At 40.1% G+C, this 17,214-nt stretch overlaps 1 protein-coding gene across 2 annotated transcripts in view; it reads right to left on the bottom strand.

Moving 5' to 3' along the window:
• Positions 1-17,214, bottom strand: part of Ehbp1 (EH domain binding protein 1) — a 244,935-nt gene that overhangs the window by 29,775 nt on the left and 197,946 nt on the right. The window contains exons 18-21 of one of the 2 annotated variants that reach the window (XM_055628756.1): positions 17,053-17,177; positions 14,760-14,898; positions 14,529-14,626; positions 11,836-11,959 (exon numbers count right to left, since the gene is read on the bottom strand). In XM_055628756.1, the coding sequence (XP_055484731.1) occupies positions 11,836-11,959; positions 14,529-14,626; positions 14,760-14,898; positions 17,053-17,177 (486 nt within the window). Of the gene's footprint in view, positions 1-11,835; positions 11,960-14,519; positions 14,627-14,759; positions 14,899-17,052; positions 17,178-17,214 lie in introns of both variants that reach the window. The other variant, XM_055628757.1, reaches the window with a different exon arrangement.

Genomic DNA, 17,214 nt, shown 5'->3' with positions numbered 1-17,214 from the left:
GTCTAAAATCCCTTTTCATCCAATTGTTGAAGGCGGCTTGAAAGGCCCACACCAAGCTTATGACCACTGCACATATGGGGGAAGGGAACCTTTGAGGGTAGCTAATTAAACTGTTTGTGGCTTTGGAGATTATTCTAATTAAGAATGTTAGATGTATTTTTTAATGTAACTATTAAAATGGATCATACTCCAACGCTCTCATGTACTGAATTCAATCCATGGAGACATGCCGAACTTCTCTGCTTCAGAATGGGAAGACAGCAATATGCTTTTAAGTTAAGTACACAGGAGGAAACATAATATATACTATATATTTATTTGGGTAAATGACTACAGTATTCACAAGCACAGTGCAGAATATGGACAGGCGGGAGGGCTATCTGCTGGCCCTCATGCTGCTCCTGGAATTGAAGGGATTGTAACTGGGAAATAAGAAACTACAGTAAAATGGCATGTCCAAATTTACATGACACTTTGCACATGAGTCTCAGAATTGTGCTAGGTAGTTTACATGCAGATTGGCTTGTACCAGCTTGTATTTGTCCATTTTTCCATACCACAAAAAAGAAGTGGGCTTACAAACGGAACTACTAGCTGAGATAAAAAGGTCAGTACACAACCTGCTAGGTTTTTTTTTTATTTTTAAATAAAGGCATTTCCCCCCTTAAATAATTAAAACAGAAACCAAAACAAAAGAAACAAATGAATTATGATTGTAACACACACAACAGGCGGCCACTATTAGAATCAGAAGGCATTATACTCTAAACACTCTCTCTTTCCTTACTGCTGCAAGATTATACTGGTTTATCCCATTAAAGTTGGTAAAACGCCATTCTTGTGTCCTAAAGCTCTAGCATTGGAGGTCAAGAAGTATATGCTGCTTCTTACAAGGCTAGTGTGGGTGTAATCTTCCCAAAGTTACAATAATTAATGTTAAGCTTCTTTAGCAATGCGCTTCTGAAAGAACTGGCCTGATAATACACTCAGAGCCTGGCTAGCTGCTTGTGTTCTGAGCAAGAAATGTCCTCTGTGCTACTCACGTACGCATGCCGCTTAAATCCTCAGCCAAACTAGGGTGATGAGGAGGAGTCTGATCTATCAACAGATGTAACACTGAAATCTATAGAGATTAAGTACATAGGAAATTCTAGCATACATAAAATTGCAACTTTCCAAATTTTATTAATTTTAACATAACAAACATACTGAATTGTTTGTGGAAACAGAGTCTCCTTTTTAGCCTTGGCTGAGCTAAAACACACTATACAGTCCAGGATGGCCTCAAACTCACAGCAATCCCCCTGGTTCAAACTCCCCAGCGTTGAGATTTTAGGCATGGCAAATATTTACAAACTTGTGCTTTAACACCACAAATACTTACCTTTTAAGAAAGACTCCATTCTGAATGAAAATGGCAAATTTAATTTTTACTTAAAATAAATGGAACTCCTTTTTTTTAGAATATAAATTATCTCAGATTTTAGAATTGTTTTAGAGTCCCCAAAACATCAAATGAACTCATAAAAATCCCATAAGTAGTTTTTTATCAGTTAATTTTTCCCTTCTACTAGTTTGTATTAATCAAGTGTAAGTGAAAAAATAAGTAAGCAAGAACAGAAAACTAAAAGTTAAGAACTGTACAGCTAAGAGTCCATGCTGTCAACCCCCTTCTGTATTCACATTCAACAAGCGACACAACTGGCGCGTTTCATTATGTGTGACTTCTAAGGACACTCTTGCGTCTGGGTAACAAGGAGCGGCAGCGTCCAGTGGTGTTCACTGCAGCAGGACAACTGCCTCAGTGTGACTGACATTTACATTCAAAGTCCTGCTGGCTCCTTGAGCCAGGAGACAGGCTGCCTGGGCTAGCCCTGCTAGTCCAAGTAAAACACTTCCCAAGCCCCTGAGCACTCACACATCTACAGGAATGACTTTAAATCTCCTGAGAGGAGAGGGTAATCGTGCTTAGGGGATGGCGCAGGAGAGCTTCCTGGAGGCAGCTTAGAAATTTAAAGGATATGTCAGACTCATTCTCTTATACCACCCTTACTTAGCTCGTGCTCCCAATTACATGAGAGAAGCACGGAGGCTAGGGGCATAGCTCAGGGAGAGAATGAATGCCTACATGCACCATGCTCTGAGCCCAGCCTGTGGCACTGCAAAGGAAAATTCGTGAAAAATTAAGATAATTGTGAGTAATTACAGGAGTACCCCTTACCCTGGGAGATGGGTTCCAAGACCTTCAAGTAATTGCCTGAAACTACTAAGAACGCCGGGTGGTGGGTGTCTGTGTGTGTGTTTATTTTCCAGCATATATACATCTATAATCAAATTTAACTTAGGTACAGCAAAAGATTAACAAATATATCAATCTAACAATACAAATTGTAATTGCAACAGTGTACTGTGATGATTGAAAAAGAAATGAATATGGCAGCTTGGTCTGAAAACAGCTTCTGGGATTTCCGAAGGTGTGAGACGCCACAGTGCCCACGTGAGGAGATGGAGTATGGGGTGATACAGGCGTCCTGACGTAGCAGTAGGCTACTGCTAACCTTCGGACAGTATGTATTTCTGTATTTACGATCCACGGGCCACCGAGATTAAAGGTGAGAAGGGATGAGTATCATGCTCCCCCTTCCTTTATACATGAAATGGCCCTACTTCTGTCATTTAAGTAAATCCCTTGTCATTGGTTGGGCTTTTATACTGGAGATAAATGGGAACCGTGAGAAAATAGAGGCTAATGTGGGGGAGAGAAGGGGTACTCTCTGTTGTTTCTCAAGCTAATGCTTTGCTAAATCCACACCTAAAGAACAAAGGCGAGACAATGAGAAGGAACATGGGTTGCAGAACACTGTCCCCAAATCAAGTAGCCAGTGTCTTCATCAGAACAGCCGTGACTACTTCTAAGAGAACCCTGAAATCAGGTTTGTTGATTGTTAATGGGCCCTCATAAAAAAAAAAAAAAAAAGGTTGGCTAGGTCAATGGGCCCTCATCTGCACCACCTGGCTATTTGTACGCAGGGATGTGATGCTGTGTTCTGGGGGTGGAAGGCAGGAGATGACGGACTTTGGTAGGGTAGCTGAAGGGAGAACTCCATCTAAGCCGCTGTGGGTATTGCCATCCAGGGGAAGGTGACTGGCGGTGCAGCTGCCTTGGGTCCCGCACACTCCTGCAACACCTCACCCATGCTCTTTAAGTAAACCCAATAAATGTAAGGGTTCTCAGGAAGAATCATTCTTAAGTTTGTGGGGTGGTATTCTGGAAAAAGGGGGAAGGTACTTGCTTTTGTCTTCTCAGGAAAAGACTTCTTATAGTAAAGGGGTAGCTGTCCTGTACATCAGAATGCTTATGCATGTTAGAATGATCTTGTACATTTCCTGAAGCAGGGATCACACACACACACACACACACACACACACACACACACACACACACACGTGTGTTTGCGTTTGAAAACTGGATGGTAATTACTGTTTTGTTTTGTTTTGAGACAAATTCTACTTAATCCTAGCTGTCCTGGAACTTGCTGCATAGACCAGGCTGGCCTGGAACTCACAGAGAAGCACCTGCCTCTGCCTCCCAAGTGCTGGATTTAAGGCTTGTATTACCACACCTGGCCTGTGACTGCTTTCAAAATAACAGATATAATGTGTTTGGCTATATTTTGGGTGGTCTTGTCATTAATACCAATTATGGAGCACATTTCATTAAGTTAAATAGTAATGCAATATAATCTTTCTCTCCTCTCTCTAGTCCCTCCTCCTTTTGCCACCCCCTGACTAATTCTGCTCAGGCTGGCCTCAGACTCGCTTACTTCCCCTATCTTTGGCTTCAGCTTCCCAAAGTTGCTGGCATTATGAATACAAGCCACCAGGTCTGGGACTGGACTAGAGTCTTGACCTAACTCTCAATGGACAGTAGGTTCTATTATCAACAACATAGGTTTTACTAATATAGTTTGTAAGTAAGTCTTGAGGTCAGTTTTATGTGATAGCACATTTTTAAAAAATCTGTTTGAAGGCATGTTATCTGCAATTTTTAAACTGAAGAAAAATAATTACATCCAAGGCAACCAGTGGACTCCAATTCATTTACCAGTGTGGCCTGGAGAAACTCTAACCAGCCACACCTCCTTGAGTAAGGCGGCCCATACCACCAGCCCCACTCCCAGCTGCAGCAAGTACAACAAAGACAAGATGCACACAAGATCCTTTAGAAAGGATAAAACCAGTTCAAGTTTCCTTCAACGTAGAAAACTCCCTATAAGATAACTGCTGTCACACCCTTTACCTCCCATTAGGAAAAGACAAGATAGATTGAAATTACTCAGAGATTAACAGATAGCACCCCGTGAGGAAGGTATTTGATTAGAAGGGATGGTGGAAAATACGAGAGGGTTATAAAGTACATTCAGTGGGCTCATCTGTGCCAGCTTAACACTGGGACGGGCATGGTCTTAAAGCAGCGCTTTCAGAGGGGAAATCTGTGTTCCCACACACACACACACAAACAAACAAACAAACAAACAGATGTATAAACACACACTCACAGATTTTACTTTCCATATACTGAACTGGGACCTGGAGGGCAGGGGCAGAAATAAGAACCTTCTAACTTGCAAATAATTGAGACGAATGCTGTAGCTTGAAAACATTAATTTAAGATGGGACCCACTAACTAACCAAACATCGGGCTTTTGGAAACAGGACGGGGAAGTGTTTAACTGAGTCTGTAGAATTACCACCACCCTTACCTGACGTAGGACGCCATGCTACGGGGAAAAGACCACGCTGAATGACCTTGCCAGATATGCTATATTGCCACGGCAATGGACGTGCAGCCATGTTTCAAGACGTGATTAAAAGAAACTATACTTCTGTAGATGTTCATCTCAGAAATGCAGCTGGACAGACCTGTCAGCCACTCTGTTTAAACTGTGACCTGAATTATCACAGAAGAGAACTCTTAGTCTACTGTTCATGGAAAAAACAAAACAAAACAAAACTTTGTACTATTGTTTATTGATTAGACAAGAAAGAATATGAGAGGAGAAAAACAATTATGTGTAGAGCTAAAAGAAGAATAGTTGAAGCAAAGGCCATCCAAATATTTAATGAACACAGTTCCCTATGGTCTGTTTATGAGTTAAAGCGGATTACCAAAATATGCACATTTTATAGAAACAAGTTATATAAAGTCAGGTTCAAACAACAGAAACATCTTTTGTGACCTTTCCCCTAATTTCTGAAAAACTGAAATGCTTTAAAAGCATTGGGGTAATATTCTTTCACTTTTCATAAACAGAGGTTTGAATTACTCCTCCTAAACATTTTAACTCCTTACATTGGAGATGCAAATTCTAAAATACAAAATTAAATTCTTTTGAAGGACACTGAGCTCCCTCTGGTGAAGGCGTAACAAGTTTATTAAGAGAGCGCCACCTCTGGAATTATAATCCCCTCTGGCTTCTTCCACTGAGTTTATTGGTTCAATTTTCATAACCATGAGCATCATTAGGGCAATGCAGTAATTAAGAGTTGTTAGAAAGTGAATTCTCCAACTGCAGATTAGAAAATTAAACTATTTCCTGATTACATATTAATGGGGTACAACAATAGCAGTTGCCATAAGCTTGGAAGGCAACCAAGGGATAAATCTGTGTACTTAATTACCATAAACAATGGCTGCATAGAAATGAAGTTTTATGCACATTCCCTTCTGTAATATGTCTGATATCAGTACACACTTGACAATTCTTGTTCAATTATCTCTATTATTTAATGCGCTGTGAACGGCTCTGTGTAAATAAAATTAACCACCCCAATTACTTTGAATTCATCTAGGGACAACGTAATAAAAACGTGAAGAATTCTGCATGCCTATTAATCTAAAACATTACAGAACCTTTCCCATATTCTCTTGTCTATATTTATTCTGTCTACATTTATTTTACTGCCCTGCTAATTCAATTACATTTGCCATAGATGGTCAATGGAGTTTTTGTTATTTAATTAATCTTTATATAGCACCATAAACATGTTCATTATCTGATAATATCTACATGGTCTCAAATGGCAAATACTGCTTATTTAATAACTAACTGAATTTAACCAAACATATAAGCCAAATGTGTAATCACCAAAAACATAAAAAAGCAGACCAAATGTGAAATTATGCTAAAGTTCATTATTCAATTTGGGGGATAGAAAATAAGAAAATACAGATGAAAGTAAGCTAGAAAGAGGTATGGATAGCACAAGAATTTATTGTGATTGACCCTTAGAACACATTAATGCTTTGTCTGTACTTTGAATTTTATACTTAGTATCTAGAGGTCACAGCAATGAAAATCCAGACACTTTATTCATAGGATATGTTATCATAGTGAGAGAAGGTGCACTGTTCTAATGACAAGATAATTCCGTCTCTGTGATCATTTACTGTTAGTCATTAGAAGGGAAAAATTAACCAGTGAGAGTACAATTACATTAGTCTATATGGTGCTCACTCAAGTGACTTCAACAGCGCCTTCTGCACACGGGTGCTAACATCTGATGGGAGAGGGAACTATTTTCTGAAGGCTGCAACATTCAGAGACAATGCAAAGACATAGATTTTAAGGCCAGAGAGATTTAGCTGAAGAACTTTGTTTTATTCCTTTGCCTATTCCAAATGAGGATGCTTTGCAGTGTGATTTTCATGAGTACTACATTGTAGCGGTAGGGTAGAGAAGTAACATCAGGAGGAACACAAGTTTCTTACACCCAAGGGAGTCTAAAGGCTCTGCAAAGTGCCTTTTATTTTTACTTTATTTCTCTTGTCTTTTTTTTTTCCCCCTTTCCTGAGGCAAGATAGCCCGGGCTGGCCTGGAGTCAGCATCTGCCTGTTTGACCTCCCGAATGCTGGGATCCCATACTCAACTTGTTTTTTTTTTTTTTCCTTTTTTTTTTTTTTTTGTATAAACTAAAATGAACACTGATCTGTTTCTTCTAAATTGCCTAGGCATGGTCCCCCGGATTGTTAACAACACCCAACAAAAACCAGGTGCACCTCTCAGAGGGAGAGTGAGGAAGGGGCCCTCCAAATGGCTTCAGGGGTCACCAGACTAGTTTTTTTCTCTCAGCCTCAGTTCCCTACATGAATAATGTAATTCTCAAAATTCCCAGTTATTAACAGAAGCTCTTTTATAGGGCACTGACAGACAACGACAAAACAAATGTTTTACTTATTTTTCACAGAACTGGAAATAGAAACAGCACAGGATAACTACTGCCATCACTGCCAGCTTAGACAGAAGATAATGTGTAATTCTGGTGATTTGAAGAGACCAGGTATCAGTAATAACCTACATAAAATTTACTGTGTCTATGTGCCCAATATTCCCCCCATTTTTATCACATTTTGAGACAGGGTTTTGCTATGTGGCCCAGCCCTACCTTAGCCTTCCACATGCTGGGATTACAGGCAGGAACTACCACACAGTGTCCATTTCCTTCTTTAAAGCAGCTTAATATGATATGTGGACGCTTAAAGGATGAAAAACTCAGAAGGCATGTAGAAGCATTTCTTTTAGCTCATTTTTCCCCCTCTTCTCTCAGTGCATTTAAATGGCCAGTTGGGTGTTTGCAGCCAATACTCTAGGAAAAGACATGATATCCGTCCCGTTTGGCCTGGGATTGATTAAGGGAGGCTACCAATAATCCCTTTACTCACCGTTTCAGGTTTTAAAACTGCAAATTTCCTTATGTGTTTGACTTCTAAACTCAAAATGTAAATAAAATGTTACTTAAAAAAATCCTCCACATTACTGTATGAAAACTATAGTTTTAAAATAGAAAATATTACTATTAATGGAAACCAATCAAAAATGGAAAAGAAGTAACATTCACTACAATAATACAATCTGCAGCAGATAGTCTTAAGAATCCCAGCATTCCCATTGTGAAGTGTGTCCCGGGGTCACAGCACGCTGGGAGCCTCACTGGCACAGCGCTGACCAGCGTCAGCCTGGGGTATACTTACTACGGATTTCTAACTAACTCAGTTTTGCTGAGAGAGCAGGGAAGGTAAGGAGAGAATATGAATGAATCCAGACTATCACCAACTTTGGATTAGCTCCTGATCAGGAGCCTCCTGCGTAAGTCCTCCTGCCTGCTTTGTCTCTGCCAGCGATGGCCTTCCCTCACCTGTGGCACCTTCTCATCTTGCTGCACGGCCCACCAAGGCTCGCTCTCCCTGTTAGAGCAGCCTGTCAACATGCCAGGAGAAGGCCCAGCAGTTTGGGTCTGCATCCAGTGCCTTCCTCCCCAGCTCCTGAGAGAGGAATTTCTTAAGCCCAGCTACCCACTCTCTAGGAATTTAGAACTAGGACAATCATTTTAACAGAGTTCCATCTGGAAAATGTATTATTTCTAAATTTCACAACTTGATGAAACGAGTATAGAACTTTAATATGATCCAGAAATCCCAATCCTAAGTGTGTACACGAAAGAACTAAAATGGTGTTTCAAACAGGCATCTGCATGTCAATGCCCATACTGCTCAAAAAGTCTGTTAATCAGGGCTCAAGTGATGACTAACTGGTTGCTTTTACAGAGAAGCCACACGGCAGCTCAAAGCTGTTTCTAACTCCAGTCCCAGAGGAACCAATGCCCTTTGCCAGCCTCTGTGGGCACCAGACATGCACACACATAATAACAGTCAAAACTTTATATATATATATATATATATATATATAAAACTTAATTATAAAAGCTTGTCCATTAATAGCTAGGCAGGTAAACAGAATGTATATACACAGAAACAAAATGAAAGCGAGCCCTCAGAGGCTTGGGAAGGAAGAAATAGCTGTTTAAACGAGTAGAGAATTTCTACTTGGGCGACTACAACTTCTGTATATGGTGGTGGCAACCACGCAACACCGTGAATGCATTAAACACCACAAACTGTGTATTTTCATATGTTTATTTGTGATCATGTGGATCTTTAATCTGTAGAAAACTGAACACAGCCAGTATGTACAAGTGTATAGAAAAAGTAGATAAGGCAGTATTTCCCAGTTTAAAAAAAAAAAAAAAAAAGATATGGTGGATGCTGAGTGTGGTGGCAAATGCCATGACCCCAGCACTTGCAAGGCTAAGGTAGGCAGGAAGGTTGTGAGTTCCAGGCTAGCTTGAGCTATGTTGTAAGACTCTATCAAGGGGGGCCAGGAAGGCAGAGGAAGAGAAGAAATGGTAGGGAGAGAGACAGGAATCATGATCTAGAAAGCCTGCAAACCATGTTCAAGCCGTAGCCCTGCCTTTACTAATAATGCTACCTTTTTATTTTATTTAGTATTGCGCGTATGTGCATGCACACGTGCACACACAAAAGCATATACCTGCTGTGTCAAGCATGTAGAAGCCAACGGGCAACTTTGCGGAGTCAGTGCATTCTGCTTTTGCAGGGTTCTGGGGTCACATGCAGGTTGTCAGGCTTGTTTTACAAGCACTTTTACCCACTGAACTACCTTGCTGGAGCCAAGGTCATTGCAAATGCATAATTTCCCTATGTGAGCCTGAGTTTCAACATGTGAAGAATAAGCTGTGCTTACTTCAGGAAGTACGCCGACATCTCTAACACGCCAGGAAAGAGATGCTATTAAAATGAATGAAAGCTGGAATGTACTAGAACCCCAAGAGAAAGAGCCAAGGCTGTGCTTTTGCTTTCTAACGCTATCCTGTGTGTCATATACTAACTAGTTTTATCTTAGTATGTCTTTGCAGGCTTCTCATAGTCCGAGGTCAGTTTTGGAGATTACCTAGTTGGGTTAGTTTGTCTGAATCTGCAGCAGAGACCGAGTCAGGATAAAGTTCTGCCTTGTGAATAAGGGATACGATAACCCCTGAAGGGATTCTGAAGTCAACCTGTAGTCTATAACCTTCAAGGAAAACTGATCTGTCCCTGGAGAAGGCTTTTCCAAGCTCCCCGAGTGGTACACGGCTGGGAAGAACTTGAGTTTTTCTTTTAGTTAAAACCCTTAATAAATCAGTTCCATGTATAAAAGAGCAACAACATTATTTCTAGTTTTCATACTACTGGCATAAGGCCCCTTGTATCACTCCATATAGTAACATATGCTTTATTCAGTATAATCAGCAAAGGCAATCTTCTAACATTTGTCAACATGACAGAAACAGAACAGAAAGTCATAATCAGTCACCTTAAAACAGCCAAGAAAATAACTCAAAAAATTTTAAGGCCATTATACTACCAAGTGTTTTTTTTTTTTTTTATAGCTAGCACACCTAATACATTTAGAGTCCTTTAGAAACCAAAGAAAAAACATGAGTGTAAAACACTATATTAAGTTATAGGTGTATGCCTACTCCACACAACTGTCAGTAGAGAAGGCGGGACCCACACAAGACACACTCAGGACGTGTTAGGGAACTGATTAACATGGTCCAGCTACTCTGGTGTGGTGACCAGGGCCACAACGGGACTCTGGCCCAAACTCTGCCCGAGGTTTGCACTTGGTGATCTGTGCGACCCTGAGCACCTGCTCTGTCTGTCTCCTCACCAGCATAAGGGGTGTCAGCAATCGCTTCCCCCAAAGGGTTCTTGTCCTATTTTTTTAATAGAAGAACTTTCTCCTAAGTCTTCCAAAAAGCCCACTACTTGAGGAGAAATAAGCCTGCGCTTACTCCCCTTGAGGAGACGTGAGGACCCCGTGCTCCCTTCCGGTCCTCACAGAATCCGAGAGCCTCAGGGGCAGCTTGGGAGTCTCACAAAATAGCGTGAATCCCATGGGACCACAACAGGTCCAGGATCCCTATCTGATAAATTTCTGATGTCACTAAAACATGCATTTTCTAATATTCCCATATAAAAAGCATATTTCTAGAACAGTTATATCATTTAATATAGTTTAAGAAAGCAGGCAAAAAAAAAAAAAAAAAAAAAAAAGGTTCAGGAAAGCTTCCCAATTCTAAATTATGCTATTCTTTAAAATGGTCAAAAAGTTAAATCAGCAAATTGGAATATATTTTTAACCCTCATTTTTGGCAGCTTTTTTTATAATATAACTGAAGGGTTTGAACTTAATTCTCAATTGTTATTCTGTAGGAGCAGCATTTTAAAGACGCACACGCACACGCACACGCACGCACGGAGCTCTTTTCCAATAGCTATTGTGTTCTTAGATCTGAACAGCCTTCATTGGCAATCAGCATTAAACGTTACTCTACCCTCTGCTCAGGAGCTAACTTGCTGTGCTAACCCATCTTTATAAACCTTGCTATATACTTTAATCCTTTCAAATGCAGCTATGACATAAAGTATTACAGACTTTTAAAAACCTGTTCTCTAGGGAAAAAAAAAAAAACAAACAAACTGTGGAGCATCAGTAACCAGATAGTATTCTCAAATTTCAGTGATCTCGTGCACGGAGCCACCCTATGCACAGCACTCGGCTCGGCTTCACGCAGTACATGGCTCTAGCTGGCCAAATCTTCCTTTCTCCCCAATGAATCAGTAGAACAGTAAAGATCTTACTTTTTTTAAGCAGTGGCATATCAATGAGGCACAGATGTGTATTCCAACTCTGCATGGATGAGCACACTGTTCAATAGTGCTGGCTCACACGGTATCAGGGCGAGTTATCACTTCCCATGAAGGCGCTCTTATCACCAGGGCCCAGAGAGGTGGCTGCAAATCGCAGCCTCTTTATTTTCAAGGCATTTGCTGAACATTCAGGCTTCAAAGATTCACACTTCCAAAACTCTATAAGAGTTTGTGAACGCTCAATTTGCCAAAACTGTTTACAGTGTAATTGGGCACCGTACCTGTGTCCATGAGATAGCGGAGGCGCTTCTCCACCAGCGCGGCACGGGTGTCAATTTGCTTTTGCTCATTCTCTAGTGCTGCCAATTCTCCTACAACATACTGACTGGTGTCTTTGAACCCTTTCTGTTAAGGAGAACAAACAGGAAGGGGGAAAATCACTTGTAAGTTGTATTTTTCCTTTCTACAAACACTTAGTAAAGCACTTACCTAGAGAAGCAAACACACACTCAGCATCAACTCTAGCACCAAAAAGCCACCCCTCCCTGCGATTTAGGAATCTTATGCATCATGTATAACAAATCATTACAAAGATAGACCGAACAATTCAGCTGGTTAGTGCAAATTTATAAATTCATACCTAGATTTCCTTGATATAAAAAGTTAACAATGAGTTAGAAGGCTTTCACCTTTACAATTAGGTCAGTAATTTAGGCAAGAATAAGGACAGAGGGAATTTCCCCTTTAGGGACTAATAAGTCTTTCATTCAAAAGAGCAATAAATGGAAGCAAGGTTTTACTATGAAGTTGATCGTAAAATTATCTAGAGAGAATCAGATTTCTCCTGTAAGAATTATATAATTTAAAATATTTTAAAAATATGGTAAAATGGGGACAAGTATGGTTCCACATGGCTGTAATTTTCAGCACTCAGAAGGTAGAACCATACTTGGTTCACTGTTTAATTTTATCTTTAACCAAAATTGTATTCCTATTAGAAATTTTACTTTCATAGTCATCCATAATTTAAAAATGATCTTAAAAGTCAGTGGACTTGGAGGAGATGAGGGAGGGTAGGCTTGGGAGGAGATGAGGGGGGTGGCTACAGCTGGGATACAAAGAGAATAAAATGTAATCATTATAAGAAATAAATTAAAAAAAGAAAACAAAACAAAACAAAAAAGAAGTTTCATTATGGAGCAGCAGTGTGGCTTTCAGTTTTGATTTTCACAGTGTAGGGATATATTATATGGGAAGGGTTATTACTTATGGTATGCCACAATAAATGAGTAAGAGGCTCTCTTTGGCTCTGCCCTTTGGCATTCTGGGTATTAAATGATAGCTCAGTGGCTCTCCGTCACTGCCAGCATCACCGATCTGTGAAGCTCACTCTGAGACACAAGTGGCACAGTCTTCTACCAAATGCCTTCCCACACCAAGGACACTGATGCTGGGAGAGCACGAGAGACTGTATTGAGGTACTCCTTAAACAAGAGGCACAATCAAGTTTACAGTTACGATAACTTCGCATGGTCAGTATATAGGTTCAATTCTACTTCTAGCTTACATACTCTCTGAACTATTTAAAAACTGCATTCATATGGGAAGTCAATTTAAAACCTTTACTTGTTAAATTGATTAAGGCAGTTGATAAATCTGAAGTTAAAATATTTTAGAAAATCATCAGTCTGACCCTCTTGAAACTACTGATTACAATGTCACTATCTTGTTTAGAAGATTTGTACAGTTCTATACAGTTTTATATGCGTGACACTGGTGAGCATCAGCGTGAGAATGACCTGGTGGGTGTGTTTTTCTTGCCTACCTGCTAGACAGCACAGCATTTTCTAAAGGGACTGTTTCTGTCTCCAGTCCCATTCAAGGGGATAAAACAAAAGTGCACTTTGCAGACAATATAAACGAGAAAGCGGGAATTGTAGCAAACACTAACCTTCACTGCACAGCAAAAATTTCCTAATCAGATCTGTTAGTTCTGCAGTGCTATGGCCCAATCATGAGACTTCTTCAGGGTGAGCATACACTACATGCAAAGATTCTGTATTCCACTGAGCTACACCAAATGCTTGCTTTCTCAAGATACACCAGTGGTATTGTTTTGTGTTTTGACTTTTTTGGGTCTTATAAAGGTGAAAAACATAAAAGGGGCACTTTTAGAGTCCTGAAATGCTACCGATAACTTCAAGTTGCAGTTAAGATGACTTTAAAATTCCAAAAGAGACGATTTTTTTTAACAGTGAAAATATTCAAACTGTAGATAATACAAAAGTAACACTATTAAAAAGAGCTGCACTTCTTTCTAGACAAAAATTCAAGTTAAAACTTGTTCTCCTTGCTTCTGTTCCGCAGCTGTCCATCAAAAGCGGCTTTCTCCCTGCGGTCTATCAAATATTTCCCTCACAAATCAATTTTACACATGATCAGCCCATACCCCTACTGAGCTGAACCTCCCCGTTAATTAAGTGAAGAAATTACCATATATATTATATTAATGCAAACATCATTCAGCTAGTAATTCACGGCTGATCTGGATAATGGAAAGGTTGAACACCCATTAACCCAAGCCAACAAAATGGGTTGGCTGAGAAATTCTAGCAGGTCTCATGTGACTTCTCCCCCTGACTGCGGCCCTGCGGTATCTGCTATTGTAATAATTAAAATCCTCCCGGTAGATCAATACTGGAATCTCTTTATGGGAAGTGCCCTGATGGAAATGTCTCAAGGAAGCCGGGGCTGTGGAACTCTGAAAAATTCATTTTTTTTTATCTGACAATTATCACCACACTGCAGACTAATTCAGCAGCGTACCCCTCTCACACTGCTTTGAATGCACTGGAGATTGACATCTTAAAAAACCTAACATCTCATTTTAACAAATAAAGGCACTATTTCCACATACAGTTTGGAATTATCAGCAATCATGAAACCACACAAAAAATTAATATACATTAAGTACTTCATCTTCTGATGGCTTCCTCTGAGCTTCAGATATCGCTGCCTTCTCCTCATTTCCTCTCTTTGTATCTTCCTGGATTGATCTCTGTCTTTTCATCTCTTAAAAAAAGGGGAGAAGCATGTAAAATTATTATAAAGCTTGATATTTATATATTGAAATGTGGCTTTACATTATCAGCGTCTATATTTAATACACACCTACATCACAAGACAGTTCTAAAAGTGCTCCTACCTGGTCTATTCTCAACATACTGACTGAAAGACTGGAGCTGAGTTTTTCTGACTGTAGAATCCTTGCTGAATACAACAGGATTTCTGAAACGTTCCGTTGCCTTTTGTAATCGGTCACTCCGGAGATCTTCCACGACATCCTAAAAGCAAAAGAATGGATGGCACAATAGTTCTGAATATGGAATTACATGCCAGGGAGGTTTTCTAAGCTATTTAGAAGCACCTTAAAGCACTACAAATAGCTCAGCAGCAGGTTCTATGGCCGGTCAGCAGAAAGTTTGGGACACATGGTTTAAATCCTCCGTGACTGCGATGTCAGCCACTGTGAGTCCTTGTGTCTTTTGCTGGTGATAGCATCACTGGAAGCTGTGTTACCTCCTATGGCCCCACGACTCTGCCCCATCAATTTGTGGTCCTACAGACTTGTATGACAAGAAGAAATAGTTTCCAATTTTATGCCCATTCAGATAAACCACTAATGCGGGGTGAGGGCTAAAAGGTAGGATTATAATACTACCCCCACTGAACTGAATTTCATCAGCTATAACTTTCCAAAGCCCGATCTGTAAGTAAGCCCTTTACAGCCAAGGAAACTACAATTATCTTTTCTGGAGCTCCCTATGTTAATACTGGTAACAAATTCAAATGGTTCTATCAACAAGAAATATCCCCAAAGACGGAACCACTGCAACGTGTGGAAGCTGCAGATACCGAGGGGCTGTGTACCAAACAAATATTTCATTTTATACCTAATCTTTTATTATTTTTATTAAGTGTTTTGAAAGTAAATAGGGAAAGGCTAAGATGCATGACTAATAGCTAAGCCTGCTGAATGCTGAAACTGGTTATCAAAAGCTACCAAGACTTTGCCCTTCCTCTGCATTGAGACAATCAGTAATGAGGGAGCCCTCCAATGGCCTATTCTCTAGCCTCAAGGAGGCCTGGGATACAGAATCCTCAAGGGAAGGTAACAGTTTATCCTTTTCCACAAACACAGAATGCCTCATTTATAAATGTGTAAACTGCATTTTATTAAAAAAAATAAAAACCCAAATCAATGCTGAAAGCTGCACGGGAGCAGATGGACGCTGTGTGTTCTTTCTAAACCTCAACCAAAGAGTCGTACAAACGCAATCTGTTTAAAGTCTGTGTTTTGTTGGGATAACTTTAGAAATTACTACAAAAGAGCTTTTTGCAAAACAATCAGTTTCATATTTGTAGATATGATAATGAAATTAACTGCTTAATTTTTAAGAAAGTTATCTGATATATTTATATCAGTATAGGATCAACCTTATACTATCCTAACTAGGTAATTAGGATACACATATTTTTGGCTTTAATTTCTTAAAAAGTATGATCTTTTTCACTGTTATTTTAATGATTATCCCATGGTCTGAAACTTGAGTCTTTACTAATATAAACAAACACGGCTAAATATTTTTTAGGGCTGGCCACATGCTAAAATATCAGTGTGATTAGCCAGCAAATCCCATCTTAAGAAACCTTTTTATGACTAGGAACTTCTGTCACTTTACAAATGTATTCCTCTAAACCCACTAATTCAGTTAGCCTTTTCAATCCATTGTATCATTCTTAGGCAAGCTCCATTCTGTATTAAATCCAGTGCAGAAAGCTAAATTGAACGAAAAAAAAAAAAAAAAAAAAAAAAACCCCACCACCAGACCCAACCCAGGCTTCCTTTTATTCAGAGATAGAGACGAAAAGTCTTCTGCCTCTGCCACACACTTTCATCACCAATTACAGGCAAGACGAGCAGAGAGAAATGAGAGCCATTGTTTTGGGGCTTCAAAGCCGCTCTGTCAGGGGGAGGAAATCCTTTCAGTCAGCAGGGCAATCCCCACAGTCCGCAGGTGGGTGAAAAGTTACACAGGCCCGCAGTCCCCAAAGCTGGGGACACGCCGACGACACAATGTGAGGAGAGGAGGTGGGCTGCTTGGCGGGACAACGCAGACGCCTGTGACAACGACGACACGCGCACAACGCCATTTTGTCTAAACTGCGGCAGCAGATAAGAGTAGTAATGGCACTCATTTCCTACAACTGCTTTACATGCTACATTCAATCATGTTACCATGTGCAGGTATGATGAATTCTTGGCAACAGCACTAACTGCTGCTCATTTCATGAGTAAATGTGTCAGACAGAAAGGCATGTGAGAGTTCTTTCTGCAAAACCAGAGCTGAAGAACAGTCTGTACACCCTTTAATTGCTTGAAGCAGAAGATGAAACAGCAGTTCCTCAGAGGAGCTGAGCCAGCTGCTAAGATTTACCTTTTCTCCTTGCTCTGAGGTATCAGGCACAGTACTCTGGGCAGCACTGGAGTGCGAGTTGGCCACCTGTGGCTGGGCTTCTAAGAGCTTCTTCAGCTTCACGTCCATCAACTTATTATTTTGTTCTGCTAAACAAACAAACTCCATGAATGGCAGGTAAGA

Source organism: Psammomys obesus, unplaced genomic scaffold (genome assembly GCF_907164565.1).
Source record: "Psammomys obesus unplaced genomic scaffold, mPsaObe1.curated_primary_1811, whole genome shotgun sequence".
NCBI lineage: Eukaryota > Metazoa > Chordata > Mammalia > Rodentia > Muridae > Psammomys > Psammomys obesus.
The sequence above is the reverse complement of the archived record's forward strand: the minus strand, read 5'-3'. Positions and strand labels throughout refer to the sequence as shown.